Raw genomic sequence first — 19,753 nt, forward strand, 5'->3', positions numbered from 1 at the left:
AAACTTACCAAAAATGAAACTAGCACAACAGGTACCCATAATTCTTTACCCAGCTCACCTGTTGTTCACACCCCACCCATTTTGCTGTATCATTTCTCTATCTCCATGTATCTATGCGTGCACATTCACATTTTATCAACCATTTGAAGCAGAACGTTTTCAACTGAAATCTTTCTTGCTGAAAATGCAGCTGCTCTGGCCAAAGAGGGAGCCTGGAGTCCCATGACTTTGGCCTGCCCTCACCCTAGAAGTAGTCATACGTCTGTGTGTAATCTTTGAAAAACAGTTTGGAAACCACTGCTCTCTTCCCATTGTTGGTTTCCAAAGACAAGATGCTGTTTGCAGAGGCTCCTTTGATGGGTGAGGGTAGGGGGGTATGGAAGGAAGGGCTGGAAGTAGGCCACCCTGAGTCCCAGCACCAGCCACAAGGTGGCCTTGGTGCTGTGACCCAGAACCAGCCAGAAACACCATACCTTGTCCCACAGCCCTGACAGTGGCCACACCCTTCGAGATGATCTACATGGGCCTCTGGAGCTACAACTGCGTCCTGTCCTGCATCGCCATCGGAGGCATGTTCTACGCCCTCACCTGGCAGACCCACGTGCTGGCCCTCGTCTGCAGTGGGTATTTGGGAAAGCTGACAACCAAGTCACTCTGCTATTTCTCCCTCCCCGCCCCCACACCCTCGATGATGTGAAACCCCTGGTGACCACTAGTCAGAACTGAGCAGCAGTGATAGAAGGACTAGTGTGGCCTGGGTCTTTCACAGCTCGAGGACTTGAGGTTCCTCCCCTGTCAGGTGGAGTCACACTCACTATCACTGCTGTTATATTCACACAGTATTGGAACACTGATGGGGAAGCCACATGTGCATTTCCTCATGTGCTAGTGGCAGCATCCCTGCTCTCCATAACTCTTCATTGCCCAGCGATTTGTAGGGCACTAGTAAGTGCCAGGCCCTCAGCGAGGTGTGGCAGATATGTGGTGACCACATCCTCAGGAAGACACAGTCTAGCAGAAGGGAAGTCATTGCACAATTAAGATTGTGATGTCTAAAAATATCATTGGAAAGATCTAGTGAGATGGTACACATGGGAGCACTGAGATCTAAGAAAAATAAAACATAGCTCTATGGCAGCTTGAATTCCATAGAGTAAAGAGAGAATGCTGTGTCTGAAGAGAAATCAGCCACAATCTGCACCCAACACCATGCTCTGAGTAACTTCCATGTATATCCCTCAGCAGCCAGCACAAGGGTAGACATGGAGACAGTGAGCTCAGTAAATGTTTGTTAAGTCAAAGTGCCAGATATTTTGAGGTTCAAACTATAACTGCCTTTGGCCTTCAGAAAAGGGGTGGCTTCCTGTGGCTGGAACCATCTGGGAAGTCTTCCAAGGGAGGCTGAGGTTCATTGCTACACCTTCAGGGTGGGATTTGTATGAGCAAAGATAGGGGAAGGCGTTCTGGACAAAGAAACAGAAAGCAAAGGGGCAGGGGCAGAGGAGCTCGTCCAGATGCACCAGGGGTGTGGCAGAGCTCCCCTATCTGACCTGGATGCCTATATCCCATGCTTGAACCCAGATGCCTGGCTCCTAGGGATGAGCTCAGAGACCCAATAAGGTCCAGCTCTGATGGGACTTGCTGAGGGTCCAATAGCATCATGGTCATCCAGAATCTTAGGCAGGAGGGGCCTTATCTGGAGCTCCTACAGTCTGACCGTTACCCCCCAGACAGGTAATTATCCAGTCATCCAGTCTGTGCTAGACCATCCCCAAGGTCAATGTGTACAAGCAAAAGATGCTTAATGACCCCTGACTCTATGCAAGGCCACCATGGAAATGGAGGGGATAAAAGGATATGTAAGCTTTACTCTCTGCCTTTACTCTAAGCTTTACTCTGAGAATGCACAGTCTGGTGGGAGATGGGCCACACCTACCTGCAAAGATAACTAATGTCATTCACATATGCCCAATGTCAAGATGTGGTGTGGATGCTGAGGCTGCTGGAAACAGGCTGGGATCTCTGCTCTTGGAGAGGATTGGGGGTGGGCCTTGGGAACCTGACTCGATGATTCTTGCTCCTCTGCAGCCTTGTTCTGTGCATACATGGGAGCAGCCCTCTCCAACATAATGGCAGTGGTAAGTTTGGACTCTTCTGAACGCTGTGCCCATCCCTAGCCAGGGCTTCAGGGTGTTTGGAGTCTTGTGGGAGAATCCTGAGGGGATTACGGTAGCTGATACTCTGCACAATGCCTTTGTCAAGATTTATCCAGGGTTTGTCCAGAGAAGGACTGGCAATTAGTTACATGTGCCTCTGATGTGTGCGTGCTGTGTGCTTGCTGTGTGTGTGTATGCTGCAAGCAGCAGTGGAGAACGAGGATGAAGAGATAGAAGTACTTCTATCCAGCTAGATACTGGAGGTCATCCATTCCCAGGCCAATTTTCAGCTCCATCATTAAAAGATTATGGTTGTGTCCAACGATGACACCACAAATTCCTAGACCAACTCGTCTGTCCTTATGACCCTAGAAACCAATGCTGTCTCTGGGGGAGGGTCCCCATCCTCAACCCCTACCACATCCTTCTCATCCAAGGTCTCAGGAGCCTAGGAACATTTTCAGACCCCAGGGCTTTTGTTTCCAGGTTGGTGTGCCACCAGGCACCTGGGCCTTCTGCCTCTCCACCCTCATCTTCCTGCTCCTGACAACCAACAACCCCGCCATCTACAAGCTGCCCCTCAGCAAAGTCACCTACCCAGAAGCCAACCGCATCTATTACCTAACAGTGAAAAGCAGTGAAGAAGAGAAGTCCCCCAGCGGTGACTAGTCAAGTTCCAGGCAGAAATGCTCTTTGCCTGGACCTCGTGTCTCTTCCCTGTGGTCTCGGTTCTGGGTCAATCAGCTGCAGCTCCCTCCTTCTTTGCCTCTCCTTGCACCTGTGTGGAACCAAACACACCTAAAACTCTTTTTCCTGATGCTGGCTTTCTCTCTCTATCCAAATCGCCTTAACTATCCATCACATGACATTAGAGGAAGTTGGCCATGAGCTTACTGGAGTAGAAGCAAGGCATAATGTTTTAAATGTCATCGACTTAAAACAAGAATGTTATTTGTATTTATTTGAATGTTATTTGGGGGAAAGTGATTCAGAGATAATCTTGTTGGCATGCTTAACGTAATAGATGCTTCAAAACTGAATTTGCTGAATGTTCCTAGGTAGACACACAGTGGGTGAAAATTCAGGGGACATGTGCAAAGAATTGAAGGCACCACAGTGCACAGAGCTAGTGGCTGGGACACATACAGCTTTACACAACAGAGGAATTTCACACTGATAAAGTTTTAAAGTCAAAATAGGGGCAACTAGGGTACTGGAAGTGTCTAGACAGGGAGTCTTGAGCAATTAGTGGTCAAAGTAATGGGCAAGATTATATTCCATAGCAGGAAGGAATTAATTAATTACAATCCTATATGTGACTTTTATTATGAAGGATAAGCATTCCTCAGTGTAGCTCAAACCAGCAACTTTGGGCAGAAATTTCAGTTGAGGAAAAAGCCTGAGTTCATTTGTGAATAGCTAGAGAAGTTTATTCCATTTTCTTACTTGCTTGTGGGTATTGGGAGGTTCTATGAGATGTATGATATTTAAATGGTTACCCTTGACTCTAGAAGAACAAATAATTATCCACAAATTTTACAATTTGGTTTCCAATCCATATAGTCATTAGTTTACATTCATTCTTTAGTTATATATAGCTTAGGAGTTAACAAACTTTTTCTGGAAAGGGTCATATAGCAAATATTTTTGGCTCTGGAAGCCATACAGTCTCTTTTGAAAATACCCAATTCTGTCATTGTAGCAAAAAAATAGCCTTAGATGGTATTTAAATGAATGAATGTGGTTGTGTTCCAACAAGACTTGATTAAACAGGCAGCCAGCTAGATTTGGCCTATAAGCAATAGTTGGCCCATGCCTGATACAGGTAATCAACATAATGATGGTGAGGAGTTGATGGGCTGTCAGGAGGCCCAAAGGGTACACCAGGTTCTGTGTACAACAGACATGGCCACAAAGGCATTTACCTGCTGGGTGACAGTATGAAGATTCTTAGGAAACAGAGGGGACACGAGAAAATGAGATTAGTATGACCAGACTCAGGAAGATGTGCCATGAGGCTCTCAGAGAATTGACAGACCCAGTGATATGCACTAGTTTTAAACTATACCCCCTTCCACACAGATGTCTGGGAACCACGTCTAAGGCTCACCATCCCCCACCTCCTCCCTCTGTTTCCCCCTCTGCCAGTAGGCTCACCACCGTGGAGGAAGTAAAAACCATGACTCTTCGGAAACCCAGGAGTTTCCAGCAGGAAGAGCAGGGAGACTCATAGAATCTTGGGGTTGGAAGGGAGTGTGAAGGCCAGGTGGTCCCCCGTCCTGTGATGCAAGTCAGAAAAAGGAAAAAATATATGTCCAGCAAGTCTGGAAAAACCACAGGGCCCCAGAAATTCTATAATACACTAGGATCAAGAGGGCCAGATATTTATGTATAAATGGAGAAACAAATTACCTACTAGGCTGATATAAGAAAGAAATGCCTGGATAAAGTAGTGTTAATCACTGAGTTTGTTTGCCAAGAGAATCAGGCAACAGTGATGAAATGTTTTTTAAAAACACTTTTGGGGCTAAGATGCAGAAAATTGGTGGTATTTCCCAAATGTAGTTAAACAAGTCTTTCCTGGAGACAAAACAAATCTCATGAAGCCAGGCCTGTGGGCAGAGGCTGTGTCTTTCTGTCCTGGGCATGGATGAGGATGGGGCACAAGTGAGAATCCCCACCCTTCTAAGAAGCCTGCCCAGTGTAGGTCACCCTGTCCACAGGCCATGGGCAGATGCCCAGATGTCCTCTGACGTAGCCCAAATAGTCTCACAAGACAGGAGAGCTCCCTGCAGCGATCTTCTCCCACCTTTACCAGCACTTCCCTGTCTCACTGCCCCTGCCCCCGCCCCCGCCAACTGAGTAGAGGCAGGAGCCTTAAACTTACAGATTCACATGGCCAACATGAGATTACGTGGGAGCAGGCCACCAGATAGTTTTCCACTATCACCCCAAACTACCAGCAGTAACTGAGCATGTGCATTTGTGGCTGAGCATCAATGAGCAGTCATTAAAGAGAGAAGGAATGTAAGGTGGGACTGGCGGGAAGAGGGCTTTAGAGGAAACCCTGTCTTAAACTCTTTTTCTATCACAGACACCCCTTTCTACTGTCCCCTCCCCAAATCCTCTCATCTCTTCTCCCTCCGGCCTCACCCTCTCCCCCTCCCGTTTTGATCTTCTCTCCACACTGAAGAGTTCTGTCAGCGTGGAACAGTGTTGTCCTGCTGCATTTTTAAATCATCAATCTCAAATCATCTTCCCAATATCTTCTCTGATAATTGACAAAGTCAAGTTTCCTACTTCTCTGTCAAACTTGAGAGTTTGTTTGCTGGGAAATACATTTTCTTTAGTGTTAAAAATTTGACACCATAGGTTACTCATAATGTTCTCACAACAATTCAGCCTCTCCTGCATCTGTGGCTCTGTCTCCTTTGCACTTTCTAATCCGATGTAATTTTGCTCTCTCTTCTCCTTAATCAGGATTGTGAGAGATTCGCCCATTTTATTGGATTTGTCAAAGAAGCAGTTTGGAATTAATTTGTCATTTCTACTTGTTGTGGTTTGTTTTCTATTTTATTGATTTTTTCCTGTTTTCTCGTGGTTTATTTAAATGTTCTTTTTGTCCAAATGTTTATAAAATTGATGTAAAATTTCTTCATTTTAGATCTTTTTTTCTTTAGTGACAATGACATTTAAGGCTACTAATTTTCCCCCGAGTACACCTTTAGCTGTGTACTATAGGTTTTGGAATAAAATACTCTACCTTTATCAGTTTTTAAATAGTTTGTAATTTTAGTTTTGGTTTCTCTTTGATCCAAGGATTATTTAAGAATGTGTTTCTTAATTTCCAGCACTTAGGATCTTTTGATATTTTTAGACTTCCTATATCTAGTGTTATTGGATTATAAGCAGAGAATATGGCCTGTAAAATCTCTATTTGAAAATTTTTTGAATTTTTCTTTGTAGCCAATTACTTGAATTATTTTGGACATATAAAATGCAAAATTTTTATTTGAAAGAAAGACATATTAAATTGATTTATTAATTGCATCATTCAATTCTTTCTATGTGCTTATTTATTTGTCTATGGGATCTCAATTTTGAAAAGGGTTTATTCATATTCCACTATACAGTGGTGCCTCAGCACTCATTGTTAATTCATTCTGGAGCTCATGATGAGTGCTGAAGCCAATGAGTGCCAAGCAAGCAACAAGTGCCGGGCAGCGTCACGACTCACACAAGTTCTAGCAAGTGCGACAAGTCCCAAGTAAGCGCCAAGTGTGAGACATTTTTTCTCATCAAAACGCAATGGGTTCTGAAGCCAACGAGTACCGAGGTAGGACTGTAATTGTATAGTTTTATTAAACTCTTTTGTATTTCTGAAATCTTTGTCTCACATATGTAGCAGCTGTACCATTTGATGCCTATTGACTATCGTTGATTCTTCAGAGATTTTACTTTTTACTATTACAGCTGCCCAGTTTTATCCTCATTAGTACTTTTAACCTCATTTCAGCTTATCCAACTTTAATGTTGCCACACCTACTTTTTCCTGATATTTTCTTATCCCTTTGTTTTCATCATTATCATTTCCTTTTAACTTGATCATTTTCTTTTAACTGTTTCTTAAAAGTAACATAGAGCAGTGTTTTGTATTTAACCTAATCTTGGTGTTTCTGTAATTTAATAGGATAATTTAACCTTTTCATATTTAGTGTAGCAATGAATATGCTTGTTTTATTTCTTCCACTTTATTTTTATTGCTTTTTAATTTATTTTTTATTGTTTATGCTATTATAGTTGTCCCCACTTTTTCCCCTTTGTCCACCTCCCCTCAGCCCCATCCCCTCCCCTTTCCCAGCCAATCCCTCTATCATTGTCCGTGGCCATGGGTCATGCATGAATGTTCTTTGGCTAATCCCTTCACCATCTTTCATCCAGTCCCCCGACTCCCCTCCAACAGCTGTCAGTCTGTTCCAGGTATCTATGTTTCTGTTTCTCTTTTGTTCATTAGTTCATTTTGTTCATTAAATTCCACATATAAGTGAGATCACGTGGTATTTGTCTTTTACTGACTGGCTTATTTCACTTAGCATAATATTCTCCAGGCCTAAGTGCCCATCATTAGGTGGGTGGATAAAAAAGCTGTAGTACATTTACACAATGGAGAATACACAGCAGTGAAAAAAAGGGAACTCTTACCTTTTGCTGCAGCATGGATGGACCTGGAGAATATTACTATTTGTTTTTTGTTACTGCTTTTGTTTTTCCTTACTGTTCTCATTTTTCTCATTTTAGCAGGTTAATTACTGTTCTTTTTTTCCTCTTTCCTTTGTTGATTTGGAAGGTCTGCTATTTTATTCCATTCTATTAGTGGTTACTGCCCCTTCCCCAATGCTCATAATCAAAAGTATATTTCTCTATTATTATATAAAAGACAAGATGCCAAATAGTTTACCCTGACAAGAAACCCTATTTGTCCAATGCTCTTTCTCAGCCTGAGGAATGAAACCCTCTAAACTACTTTCACTGTTCTCCTCCCCAGGCCCCGTCCCTAACACTCATTTCTCTTGTATTTCCCACACCTAGGTTGTGCTGAGATCATTTTTATCATTTTTAATCTTTCCATTGCAATATTTCTTTTTTGTACAAGAATTATTAATTAACCCCTGTATTACACATTCCCAGCAGTTCTATCACTGTTCATCTGGAGTTTCCTGTTCAGATTGGACGTGTTACCTTTTATCACTGTTTATTCATCGCCTCCCCCTGGTTTGTGATCTTTGCTCTTATTCATTAATTACCTGTTTGGGACCCTTTCTTGAGTATTTTCTTCAAATAACGTATGACAGGATACAGGTGACATGTTCTCTGACTGCTTGCCTGTCCACAGTTTCTTTCTCCTGGTAAGTGAAGGACAGTTAAGCTGGGGATGGGGCCCAGGGGCTACAGCCTTTCTCTTCAGCTGTCTGTAGTTCTTGTGCCTTCATTTTCTAGTTTCCAACTGTTGCAAATAAAAAATCTCATGTCAATCTCATCCTTTCCTTTTTGTAAACAACCCATTCTTTCTTTCTAGAAGGTGTAAGATTTTCTCCTTATATCTGGAGTTCAGGGATTTTATAAGGTTAAGCCTATATGTGTCTTTCCTCATCAAAACCGCCTTTCCATCTGCAAACTCAAGTCTTTCTTCAGCTCAGCAGCTTTTGTTCTAACGTTTGTTTGATTACTGCTTTTCCTCCCACTCTTCCTTTTTCAGTCTCTGGAATGCCTAATGTCAATTCTCCTTGATCTCTGCTCCAAGTCCTTCACCTCCTTCACAGTTTTTTCCATTTGTATTTTTGCTCTGCTTTGAGATATTTCTTCCATTTCATCCTCCAGACCACTGATTCAGATCCCAACAGTAACCTGTCTTTTCTTCAATTTAACAGATAAGTTGAATATTTTAGTTCAAAAATCATGTTTTTCATTCCATAATATCTTTGGGATGGGAGCCAAAATTGAATCTCCATGTGTGTTTATATTATTCTTTTATTGTTGTCAATCTCCTCTTGATCGGTAAATCAGATACAGCTTCTGGTAACTCATGGACCCCAACCTCTGCCTAGTCTCCTTATCCCATGATTAATGGGACCCTGTACTGGCAGCTCAAGGGCACTTGCCCACCTCCATGAGCAAAGCCCCTAGAAACTCTGCCTTGTGGCCTGACCTCATTCACTCATTCATCCAGAAGACATTATATGAGGGACTATTAATGTGCTACTCAGGCCCCCACTTGACAACCAACCAGGAAAGAGTCAGACCAGTTCCTGCCTTCAAGGAATTCATTTTAAGAGGATTTTCCTGGCCAGGTGAGAAGTCTCACCTGAGAGGAAGATGAGGATCACACCACAGATTTATCTGAGCCACATAAGTTAACGTCACCAGTTTCATTATTGTGAATTATCTGGTTGGGTTGGGCTTCTGTTCAGGATAAGTGTCAAGCATGACTCTAAGGGTCCCGGAAATCTCTGTGCCTATCCTCCTCTTGCCATTACGTGCTGCCCACACATTCCCAGCCTCCCTTCAGTTGAAGGCTTTGAACCTGTTAAAATATAAACAGTTCTCGGAAGGTAACACAGTAAGCATGATTAGTCATTTGCATCTTAGGTCGGAGGAATCATTTCTGAGAATACATTGAATGAAAAAAAAGGGAGAGTACAAAGGAAAAAAATGGGTAGCACATTTTAAGAGAGCCTTTGGCAGGGGAAGGTATGTTGAGATGAGGCCAAGCTGGGTGAATAAGGTCTGGGGCCCCTTGTCCCAAGAGGAATGATAATGAAGGTGCTGTCTTTGGCTTGCAGGGGTGTCCAGCCTTTTGATGTCCAACACTGGAAGAATTGTCTTGGGCCACACATTAAATGTATTGTGACACGTAATCATAAAAAAATCTCATAATGTTTTAAATACATTTACAATTATGTGTTGGGCCACATTCATAGCTGTCCTGGGACACATGCAGCCCATGGGACGCAGGTTGGACACCGCTGGCTGGAGAAAAGGAAAATGACTGGGGCTGGGACTGTCTGCGGTATGAGGTAACACATGTGGAAGAATAAGTCAGCTTACTCAAAGTTACTTCGGAACATGGGACAAGACCCACTAGGAGGGAGTGATAAGCAGGCAGACTCTGAACCACTGGAGACGGTGCTTTTTAACCATGAACGTTGCCTAAGAAATGGCTATCTGGTGTAACCCTGAGTTCCCTGCTCTGGCAGTGCAGGAGAAGGAACCGGAGGCCTGTTGCAGATGCTTGCCTTGGGTGGGAATAGACCAGCTAACCACTGTAGACTTTCTCTTCCAATTCCAAGTTTCTGTGATTCTATGGCTCTGAGTTCCTACAGAGGAATGAGGAGGTGATATCACTGAGGTGGCAAAAAGTTAAGAACAGCCCTGGCTGGTGTGGCTCAGTGGGTTGAGCATCGTCCTGCAAACTAAAAAGTTGTCGATTCAATTCCCGGTCAGGACACATGCCTGGGCTGCAAGCCAGGTCCCCCATTGAGGGTGTGTGAGAGGCAATCAATCAATGTTTCTCTTGCACATCGATATATCTCTCCCTCTCTTTCTCCCCCTCTCTTTCTCCTTCCCTCCTCCTTTGTCTAAGAACAAATAAAAAATCTTTTTAAAAAGTTAAGAACACAGAGATCAAATGTACCCAAAACATACCATTGTTGCCTTTACAGCGTTCCCTAGAGCTTAACCAATTAGCCATTTGGTCAGTTTACCAAAATGCTCGACATGGTTGTGTGTGTGGATGCCAGCTGTGGGCCCAATGTCACTCAGCTGTGCCTTGTCCTTCACCGTCTCCTCCCTGTCACTCTCCCGTCTCAGGGGGTTCTTCTTCTGGTCAACCCTCTGAGATCTTCCCATCAAGACACTCTGTCTTCCTGGCCTGCATCTGTGGTGACATCAAACCCATGTGCTTCCCTTAGGAGTCTTTGGTTTTCTGGGTCCTGAAGGTTGCAAGGGGCTGGGGACAGCTACAGTCTAAAGCCAGCTAGAGGTTGGCAGTTTCAGGGTGGCTATAATTTCTCCTCAATCAAACTCAGTCTCATCCGGCAACTTTAAAAGTTTTCATTTCTATGTGAGATTATTTCTGACTTGCCTGCCTTTTCCTGCCTTCTGCCATTGAGAGAAATTAGGCAAATCCATAGGGAAACCTTCCATCCTTCCAATGTCCCAAGGTGGGAGGTAAGGATTTTGCCAGAAAAGTCCTTCTTAAACTCTGTGAATTGATCATTAGGAGCCCTAGCCCCTTCCTACAGCTGCACAGGCTGCTGGAACAGATGAAATAAAGGAATTAGCTCTTCAGAGAACTTTTAGCTCAGCTTGCATTTACTCATCATGAAGTCTAGCCTCTTCCTCTGGAAGAATCTGACTTCTCCGAGTTTAGCTCCTACTGGTCAGTGCAACCTCCTCCCTCTACCATGTTGAATATGTAGAGTTGGGGGAAGCCACAAGCATTGCCAACTTAGTTCTAAAGTGAATTCAGATTGAGCCTTCAAGGAACTAATCTGAGGGTATAGACAGATCTCTCGGGGAGTTTTGGTGTCTGAGCTGCAGTCTTCACTAGGACCTGTCAGAGACACGATTCCACCTTGGTTTCCGCTTTCTAGGAGGGCACTTGATTGCCCCACCGTATGTCTAGTGCATGTGACTGGCACTCACTGCACTGCTAAGCACCACGGTTCCATTTGGCTCATGGGATGGCGTGTCAACTTCCTGGATGGTTCCTCAGGAATAATCGTGTCCTGTCTCTTCAAATTGGTTACATGCTTTGCATGGGCAGCAACCCCCTCTTACTTCTGGTGCAGATGCTGAGGGGGCTGGAGTGAGGGAACCACAAGAATTTCAGGACCCCCAGTAGAGGCCAGAGCAAGAGGGCAAGCGATGGGCATCCGGGCTGAGCCAAGAGACCAGCCAGCTGGGGAACAAGAAAAAGTGTCGTCAACAGACGCCATGGGCCCTGAACTTGCAACACCAAGGGAGGGCTCCCTGTGAAGGGAACTGGTCTGCAGTCAGTTCCACACCTGTCCCTGGAATGTGGGGCCCGCCAGGTTCCTCCCCACCCCCACCTTTGTTTGCTTTCCATCTTTTGAAGGCCCTCCGTGATCAGGACCCCTCTTTGGCAGTTCCAAAACACCTGGCATGGAGGGTGGGGGTGTTTGACGTCAGTGGGGAGTTTGTCTACTCAAGTGTAGCTAATTCCTGCAGTGTGAGGTTCCATTTCTGAACCTGGGTAGGCCACCTCACAGCCTGTCACAGAGTGGAGGGGGGAGGGGACAAGGGTACACAAGCCCAAGGTGGCAGAGAGATGCTTGACCCATTGTAACACAAAGCCAAACAAAACCTGTTTTGATTGGGCCCCCTCCCCAAACTCCAGCATACCAGACCCCATGGCCTCATGGGACTTGGGAGGGCTGGCTTTGCTAATATATAGAGCTCAGAGTCCTTGCTCCAGGCAGGGGCTAGGTCATGCCCTTCTTCCACTGAGAGGGTCCCATGGTGAGTCCCCAGGAGTCAGAAGGAGGAAAGGTCTGAAAATTTCCACAGAACCAGAAAGACAGCATCTAGTATTAGGCTGTACAGACATTTCCATCAAGATGCAGATGGCAGTACTCTTCCCCGGCCTGTGCCCTACCTGTATGGGGAACTGAGAGAGTTTATTAAGCTTGGAAGGCAAATTGGCCTCCTGAGGAGACAACATTTAGATGATTGCCTTAAAGGCAAATGCCAGAGTAAGAATTCTACTGAGAGGAGTGACTGGATAGCGGTGCCTAAAGGAGGGCAGGAAAGCTACTGCTAGACAGTCCCCAGCTCTGCCCCTTTAAAGGAAACCTGCCTGATCATACCAGGTCAGGGAACTATGGTAGCCAGAGCCAGGATTCCCTGGGGAGTTTAGGGAGTTTGTCAGGAAGGCCAGAGAGAGCGTGGGCGAGCTGCAGCAAGAGCATTTGTCTTTTCCCTCCCTCGTCCTCCATGGTACCCTTCCTCCACTGGAAGGCATGCACCAGGCATAAGGTTAGGAGATGAAGAGGGAATTTACAGAAAGTCAGCAAGAGGATGGGCTGGAAGGCTTAAGGAATTGAAGGGGTTTGGGTTTACGGAGAAGTCCAACGACTGGAGTTCAAGACCAGAGACACCAGCCAATCAGAAAGCAGCTTCTTCCCAAATCTCAATGGCCTAGATCCCTCCAGCCCTGTGTACAGGACATCCAAAGGAGTCCAGGTAAGAGGTCCCTGGGGGGAGAGAAATGGACCAGGTAGCCCCTGTGGTCAGCAGGGCCATCCAACTTGTCAAAGGAAGAGAAAGGCTGACCCCTCTCTGTTCCTTTTTGCTGTTGAGCTGTGGTGTCTGAGGAAGGTCAGTCTTGGGCCAGGAAACTTTGCTAAGAATTCTGAAGAGAGTTTAGATTCTGAAAACTTCAAACTGGAAGAGCTCTTTTTTTTATAGTTCAAATCCCTCCCTTTATAGATGAGGACACTGCGGCTTGTCCAGAGACCTGTCCAGAGAACAGGAGTCTGGACAAATGTCCCAGTGTCCTAACTCACAACCCTGAGCTCTTCTTGCTCACCTGGTGAAAGAACCAGGTGAATCCATCAGCCCTCAAATCCCTTACTACCATACCTACCCAGTGGATGAGCCTTCGTATTATTTGTCATCCTTTCCACAGCTCTGATATTAGTACGGTTCCCAGGGCAGCACCATGTTGAGCTGAGCTGGGGGAGGTTAATGAGGTAGATTTGAAAACCTTCCTCCCAGGAGCCGTTACCTGCTGATTCCCGTGGGGCAGCCCCTGGTCCAGGCATCTAGGCCTCTCTCCTCAGGTCCAAACCCCTCCCACAGACATGCGGACAGAACCAGACCATCTCAGCCTCCACAAACATCTTAACACCTGGGTTAACAACCTATCTTCTTGGTGCCCCTCTCTTACACAGCCATCTTAGATTACTGTTGACATATTCAGAGTAGCTACAGAGAGTGGGTGTTTCTGGAAGACAGATAACTGTGCCTTAAGGGACAAATTCAAAAGGACACTGAAGTTATCTGGTCAGAGAATGGACCGCCTTGTAAGGTATGTGACCTCCTCCAAAATTGGCACCAACGCACATGAACCTTGGTGAGCTTGCTGATGAAAGACTACCCTGTGAAGTTCAGAAGTGCCCGTGGCCAGGCCTCTGCTTCATCTGTGCCTTCCTTTAAGGTTAGAGGGAGAAAAGAAGGTACCATCAAGTGCCAACTCTGACTAATTGGTACTGGTTTTCTGGAGCACTGTGTTAAGAAGGATTCTGAGGCTGTATTGAAACTTATAGGGAAAGTGCTATGATCAATTAGCTATGTTTGGCACAGATAATGGGGAGAAGGGGTGTTGGAGAGGAGGATGGGAGGAAAGGGAGTGCAGAAATGTTGCCACAAGAGAAGAAGCTAGTGTACCTTGGCCCAGAACTTCCACTGGCCTTTCACTGGGTGTCACAAATGTAATGATACACAGGTGGGCTTTTTTGTTTTGTTTTGTTTTGTTTTGGTAACTTTTGCTACTCCTTTTGGGATATGAAATAATTCATAATTTCTTTAAATTAAAAATGTCACAAGTCCATTGATATCACTTGGGAAGGCTCCAACTGTCTGAAACACCTACAGGGCAGGAGTAGAGCATCAAAACCAGGAGGTCAACCCTGGCTCCACCACTGACCAGATATGTGGCCTCAGGTAAGCCACTTCTTTCTGGCCTCAGTTTCCTCCTGTCAATGCCTAGACTCAAAGGTCACTCGGTCAAGGATTGAGAATTCCAAGTAGTTTCATTGGACTGGAAAGGATTTATTAACTTTTCATGGGCATGGTCACTGTCGACATAAAACTTCACTGTGGCCCTAACTTCAAGAGATGTAGTTAGTCTACAGTCTTCTGCAAACACAACAGGGATTCAAAGAATGGAATGATCCGTATGGCCCAGTAAGTCAAAGATGGCATCGTGGAGGAAGTAGAACATGAACCAGACCTTGAGAGGCCGATAGAAACTAGGCAAGAAGAGGAAAGAAACATAGAGGGCCAGCAATAAGGCCAGAGTGCCAAGGCAGGGTGTGTGTTGGGCAGGAGCAGAAAGAGCTGGATGGGGAACTTAGCCAGCCTGTGGAACATCTGGAAAGCCAGGCAGAGGGGCCTGAGCGTCACACCCTTGGCAATAGGACGCCAGGTAGAGTATTGAGTACATGAGTGACATAATGATATGGTCTAGTGGTTGAAGCACAGAATGGATAGAAAGGGGGGAGATCAAAATCAGGGTGACTGACAATGTAGACATGTGATTCTGAGGGTGTGGGCTGGGGTGGGAACAGGGGGGACAGAGTGCACGGTCGTTCTGGGGGAAGATCTGACAGATGTCACCCCAAGGACAGACAGACAGCCTGTTCTGCCCTCTATACCCTCATTTATGAAGTCATCTCAAGGCATCTTGAGGTTAAATGAGGCACCAACTCATTTATGCTCATTACTGTCTTCTCTGTGATGTGAGCCAAAGGCACTAAGAACAAAGCAAAACCAAACACAATCTGGGCAAGTCTGTTGGCCAGCTAGTGAGCTGTGTGAGGTGGAAGAGAGTTTAAAGTATTTACTTTGGGTTTGAGGCCTCACTTATTTCAGGATTACAGTGACTCATACCCCACCTTCTTTTTAAAAAATTGGCTAATTCAAAAGTTAGAACCTCCAAATAATTTATCTCCAAGTGTCCCCACAGACCTGACCCTCACCTTTATTCTGTGTGTCTCCCTCCCAACCCACTTCCCAGTGTAGGTATCTCAGGAAGGCTCAGGAAGACTCGTGGGTTTGTCTCAAATGCCCCAGAGGAGAGAGAATGGATTCTAGCTCACCTTGTCGGATCCCAAATAAATCCGATAGGAAGGAAGGTTTAGGGAAATGAGTGGTGGACTAGACGGTGAGAGGCACTAGCTGTGTGGGCCCCAGGAAGTCACCCCACCCCTCTCAGCTTCGGTGTCCCCTTCCATGAACTGGGAGGGCTGGATAATCTCAAAAGCCTTTCCAGTCCTGACATTCAAGGCCTCCGAGAGGCTATAGGATGATCTTTGAAAATGTCAACTAAACACAACTTCGCAGAAAGAGATACCATTTTTATCACCCACAGGCATTCATATCACACACACGTGTGCACACGCACACACACCCTGGAAAGGACAGTCGTGGTGATGCAAAGCTCAACTTGTGCATCGAGAGACAGGCCTGGAACTGTGGACAAAGTGTAACCACATAGAACTGGATGCTTAGAAAAGTCAAATCATATACAATGTGTCACTTCAAAAAAGTCACACTGGCATAATAAGAAATGGCCCCCTGATAGGCGGGTGTGTTGGCAAACAGTAGGCAGGAGGGACAGGAGACCCACGGAGCTGGGAAGGGGGGACAAATCGGTCTGACTGGTGGGTTTCAGGTGCTCCATATGTTGAACATGGCAAGTGATGCAAGGGCAGCATCGAACTCCCTCCAGGAGATGGTAAAACCTGTCCCACCTGAGAGAGAGCTTGTGGACAGAGCATAGCAATGGCCCTGTTTGAGGAAAGGCTGACTTTCAATGAGATCACTAGACCATCTTTGCCCCTTCTGAAAGATGTCATCCTATGGTTTAAGGTTGTTTTGATCCTTTTAAAGAACTTGTTGTCACCTTCAAAATTGTATTTGGCAGGCGGGGCTCTTGTACTCGGTATGTCTTACCCCTGTTATTAGAACAGTTGGCATTTTCTGTAGTTAGAAGTCAGTAGGGGCGTGAGTCCTATGGGAGAGGACTCTCCAGAAAAAGTGCTTCCAAGCAAATCATTATGGCTCATAGCCGTTCTTTTCTTCTCTGAGTCAATGGGAGGAAAGCATTGTTGGACTCTTGCCTATTAAAACATGGGTGGCAGAAACCCTCAAGGGCAGGGACCGTGCCCCTGAAATGGTCCTGAACGGCCCCGGTGTGAAGCTACATGCCCGGGGACACCTAAAAGGCTTGTCGGAGTAGGAGAGGACAGCAGTTCCTACACAGGCGGGCATGCCAGGGAGTCACTCAGCTGCTAAGGTCTACCCACAGGTTACTGAGGACAGAGCTTCCCAAACCCTGTGCCACAGCTGGGCACTCAAAGCTGGGCGAGAGGGCAACCCCCTTGGCCCTCTAAGCAGTCAGGTAGGACCTAGTGTGGCCAGAGTCCCTGAACCGAGCTATGTGGTCCCAACAGTAGCAATAAATTACTATGACCTTAGCTTTAAGTTTTTTTCACAGCCTCAGGAAATGTGTTACTTTATCTCCAACCTTTGTCATGGCATCTGTTTGCACATTTCATTCTCCACTCTTGGCTGGCCCATCTTGAGGGCCCGCTGCCCTCTTGGGTGGTCTGAGGCTGGCAGCCCAGTACCAGAACCAGCACCATGTTGGATCATCCTCGGTGCCACCTCCCAACTCATTCCAAACAAGGACAAAAAATGAAGTGTTGTTAAAGGAAAGAGAGATGCTTTTTATTTTTGTCTTTTGTGACTGGGACATGAACTCTAGGAGTTCACAGTAATGTGAGCCCTGCTGAGCCAGGGCATGAAAGGCAAGCCCAGCCTTCCAAAGCCATCTTCAGAGCAGCGTGCTGGAAGTCAGGAGACCTGGGTGCAGTTCCTGGCTGCGCCATGATGGATGTGTGATGTGGGCAAGTTGATTTCTCTGGATCTCAGAGTCATGCAAATCCAGAGAAATCAGCTGCATGGAGGAGCTCCATGCAGTTCTGAGTCGATGATGCTCAGATCAAAATATTGGTCTGCCCAGGGTGTGTCTGTGGTGACTCACACTTAGCACATGAGGATGAGGAGCAATGGGCTGGTGGAGGTGCCCTTCCAGCCAGGCAGACCTGCACGGGGATCGGTGCTATGGGAAAATGCCCCTCTTTGCCAGATGATGCAATGATCCCCCACCTTGGTCCTTGTCACCTTGCATGAACCCTATCTGCAGAGGTGTCCTAGGGTGAGATGGCATTCCAGGTGTGTCTGAAGCACAGGGTCAAGAGGGCTTCTCCAGCCGCCGAGGGAGTTATGGTTCAATGCTGACTCACCAACAGGATGCAGAATCGGGAGATTCTTCCCCACCCTGAGCCAAGAGGGATGGGACATGGTCACGTGTTTTGCCTTGCAATTTGAGGGTGCAGACAACCCCTGTCCTTGCTCACACGTGTCCCACATGCTCTCTGTTTGCTGACTGTGACACATTCTGAGCTTTGCTGAAGTCATTTCCAGGTGAGCAGTGTGATTCAGACCAAGGCTTTCAAACTTTGATGTACACACAAGTCAGCTGGGGAACCTTGTTTAAAAAAAAAAAAATCCAATTCGATCAGTCTGGGATTGAGCCCAACAGTCTGCATTTCAAACAAGCCCCCTTTGATGTGCATGAAGCTGGTCCGTGAACCAGACTCTGGGCAACGAGGATGCAGAGAGAAGGACCGAGGGCTGAGAGCCGCACAGCTCGCTGTCTGTAGTCTGCTTCAGAAATCATTCAGAGCCTTCATTTCCCGTCTTTTGGAGATAACACTGCCTACTTGAACAGTTTAAAGGTGCATTAAAAGGGCCAGTGTGCAAACGTGACAGAAGTGTGAGTGCTCCCCACTATTGCTGGCAGCCACTAGGTATCTAACTGTAGTGTGGGCCGGAACCCCAAGCAGAATGTGTTAAAACTGCATTAAAACACTGCGTTAGAACTGCCTTGGGACCAACAAATACGCCAGCTAGCAGACCTGGGTGGGCACGGGAGCACGCATTTTAACGACCCACCGAGGTGAGGTGATGCTGTCGGTTCTCAGACCACACACTCCGAGAAACCCTGTTCCAAGGGGCAAGAGTGCTCCACTCTCCCCACGTGTGCAAATTTAAAGGAATAAGGTACAGCAGAGGGTTTCCTGTAGCTGGTCCCAGATTCAGGACCCTTGCTGCCCCGCAGATTGGTGCTTGTCACATTTAACGTGCACGGAAATCACTTGGGAAATCTGGTTGAAATACAGATTCTGGTTTTATCAGTCTGGGTAGAACCTGAGAGTCTGCATTTCTAACGAGCTCCCAGATGATGCTGGTCTGGGAACCACGCCTGGAGCAGCAAGAACCTAGATCAGCAATTCTCAGCCTGAGCTGCCCACTACAGCTGTCTTCTAAATGCTATGAGCACTTAAAAACTTTAATTTTCTAAATTGGTCTGAGGTAGGGTTCAGGCACTTTTAAAGCACCCATGTGATTCTAATGTGCAGCCAGCATTGAGGGGCTCCCCACAAATATTCCCCACCTCAGATGGAAACCGAGGCACCTGCTGAAGGACAGAGATAGGCAGTCAGCTAGGGTCTACCTACCAGACCAATCCAAGGTCAGGTGGAATGAGTTTCAGGCTAGTTCCTGCTGGAGAAATAGGCAGACTAGCTCATGGTCTCTTGACACCAATAGGCAGCTCTGGCCTGGCATGGGTGGGTGGGGAAAGGAGTGGAAGCTTTAACTGGAGGAATGGAGAAGCCAGATGTTTAGCAGATACTGAGGCAGTGACTACTGCAGCTTCAGACCACACGGCTCTTTCTTTTCCAGCTTCCACCTGTGATTTTTCCTGCACTCTCTTCTTGGCTCTCACAGGGTACGGACAGGGTGGGATACTGACCTGTGCCATTTTACCCCTGGCTAGGCGGCAGTGGGGAGCCACCAGTCACGACAAGCCCCAAGGCTGATGAGGGCTCAGAGGCCGTGCTCCCCAAGCCCAGGAGTGTGTTCCACATCGAGTGGTCATCCATTCGGAGGAGGAGCAAAGGTGTGCACTTCCTCCCCTTGCTCTTGGGCCCTTGATTTACTCATCTCTAAAATGAGGAAAATGGCAGCACCTGCTTCACAGGACGGTGGGGAGGACCCTGGGGGTCAGGCTTGTTCTTATTCTAAACAACCTCTGACTCCAGCCATGGGTCCCCATGTGTAGTAGACTCTCCTGGGCTGGGAGAGTAAACAGACAGTGGACTCTGTAGGTCAAGGCCAGGAGGTCTCAAACTTGGCTGCCCATTGGGGTCACTTGCATCCCC

The 19,753-nt window shown here is 46.4% G+C and overlaps 1 protein-coding gene across 4 annotated transcripts in view; it reads left to right on the forward strand.

The window, feature by feature from the left end:
- The window catches only part of LOC112322741 (urea transporter 2), a 43,639-nt gene that overhangs the window by 10,056 nt on the left and 13,830 nt on the right, over positions 1–19,753 (forward strand). The window contains exons 5-8 of one of the 4 annotated variants that reach the window (XM_024580366.4): positions 486–620; positions 2,089–2,138; positions 2,643–2,817; positions 19,369–19,491. In XM_024580366.4, coding sequence (XP_024436134.4) covers positions 486–620; positions 2,089–2,138; positions 2,643–2,817; positions 19,369–19,491 — 483 coding nt within the window. Of the gene's footprint in view, positions 1–485; positions 621–2,088; positions 2,139–2,642; positions 2,818–12,158; positions 12,921–14,333; positions 14,403–19,368; positions 19,492–19,753 lie in introns of those variants that run through there. The other 3 variants (XM_045187995.2, XM_045187994.2, XM_045187993.2) reach the window with 3 other exon arrangements.

The sequence above is a fragment of the Desmodus rotundus genome, chromosome 10 (genome assembly GCF_022682495.2).
Source record: "Desmodus rotundus isolate HL8 chromosome 10, HLdesRot8A.1, whole genome shotgun sequence".
NCBI lineage: Eukaryota > Metazoa > Chordata > Mammalia > Chiroptera > Phyllostomidae > Desmodus > Desmodus rotundus.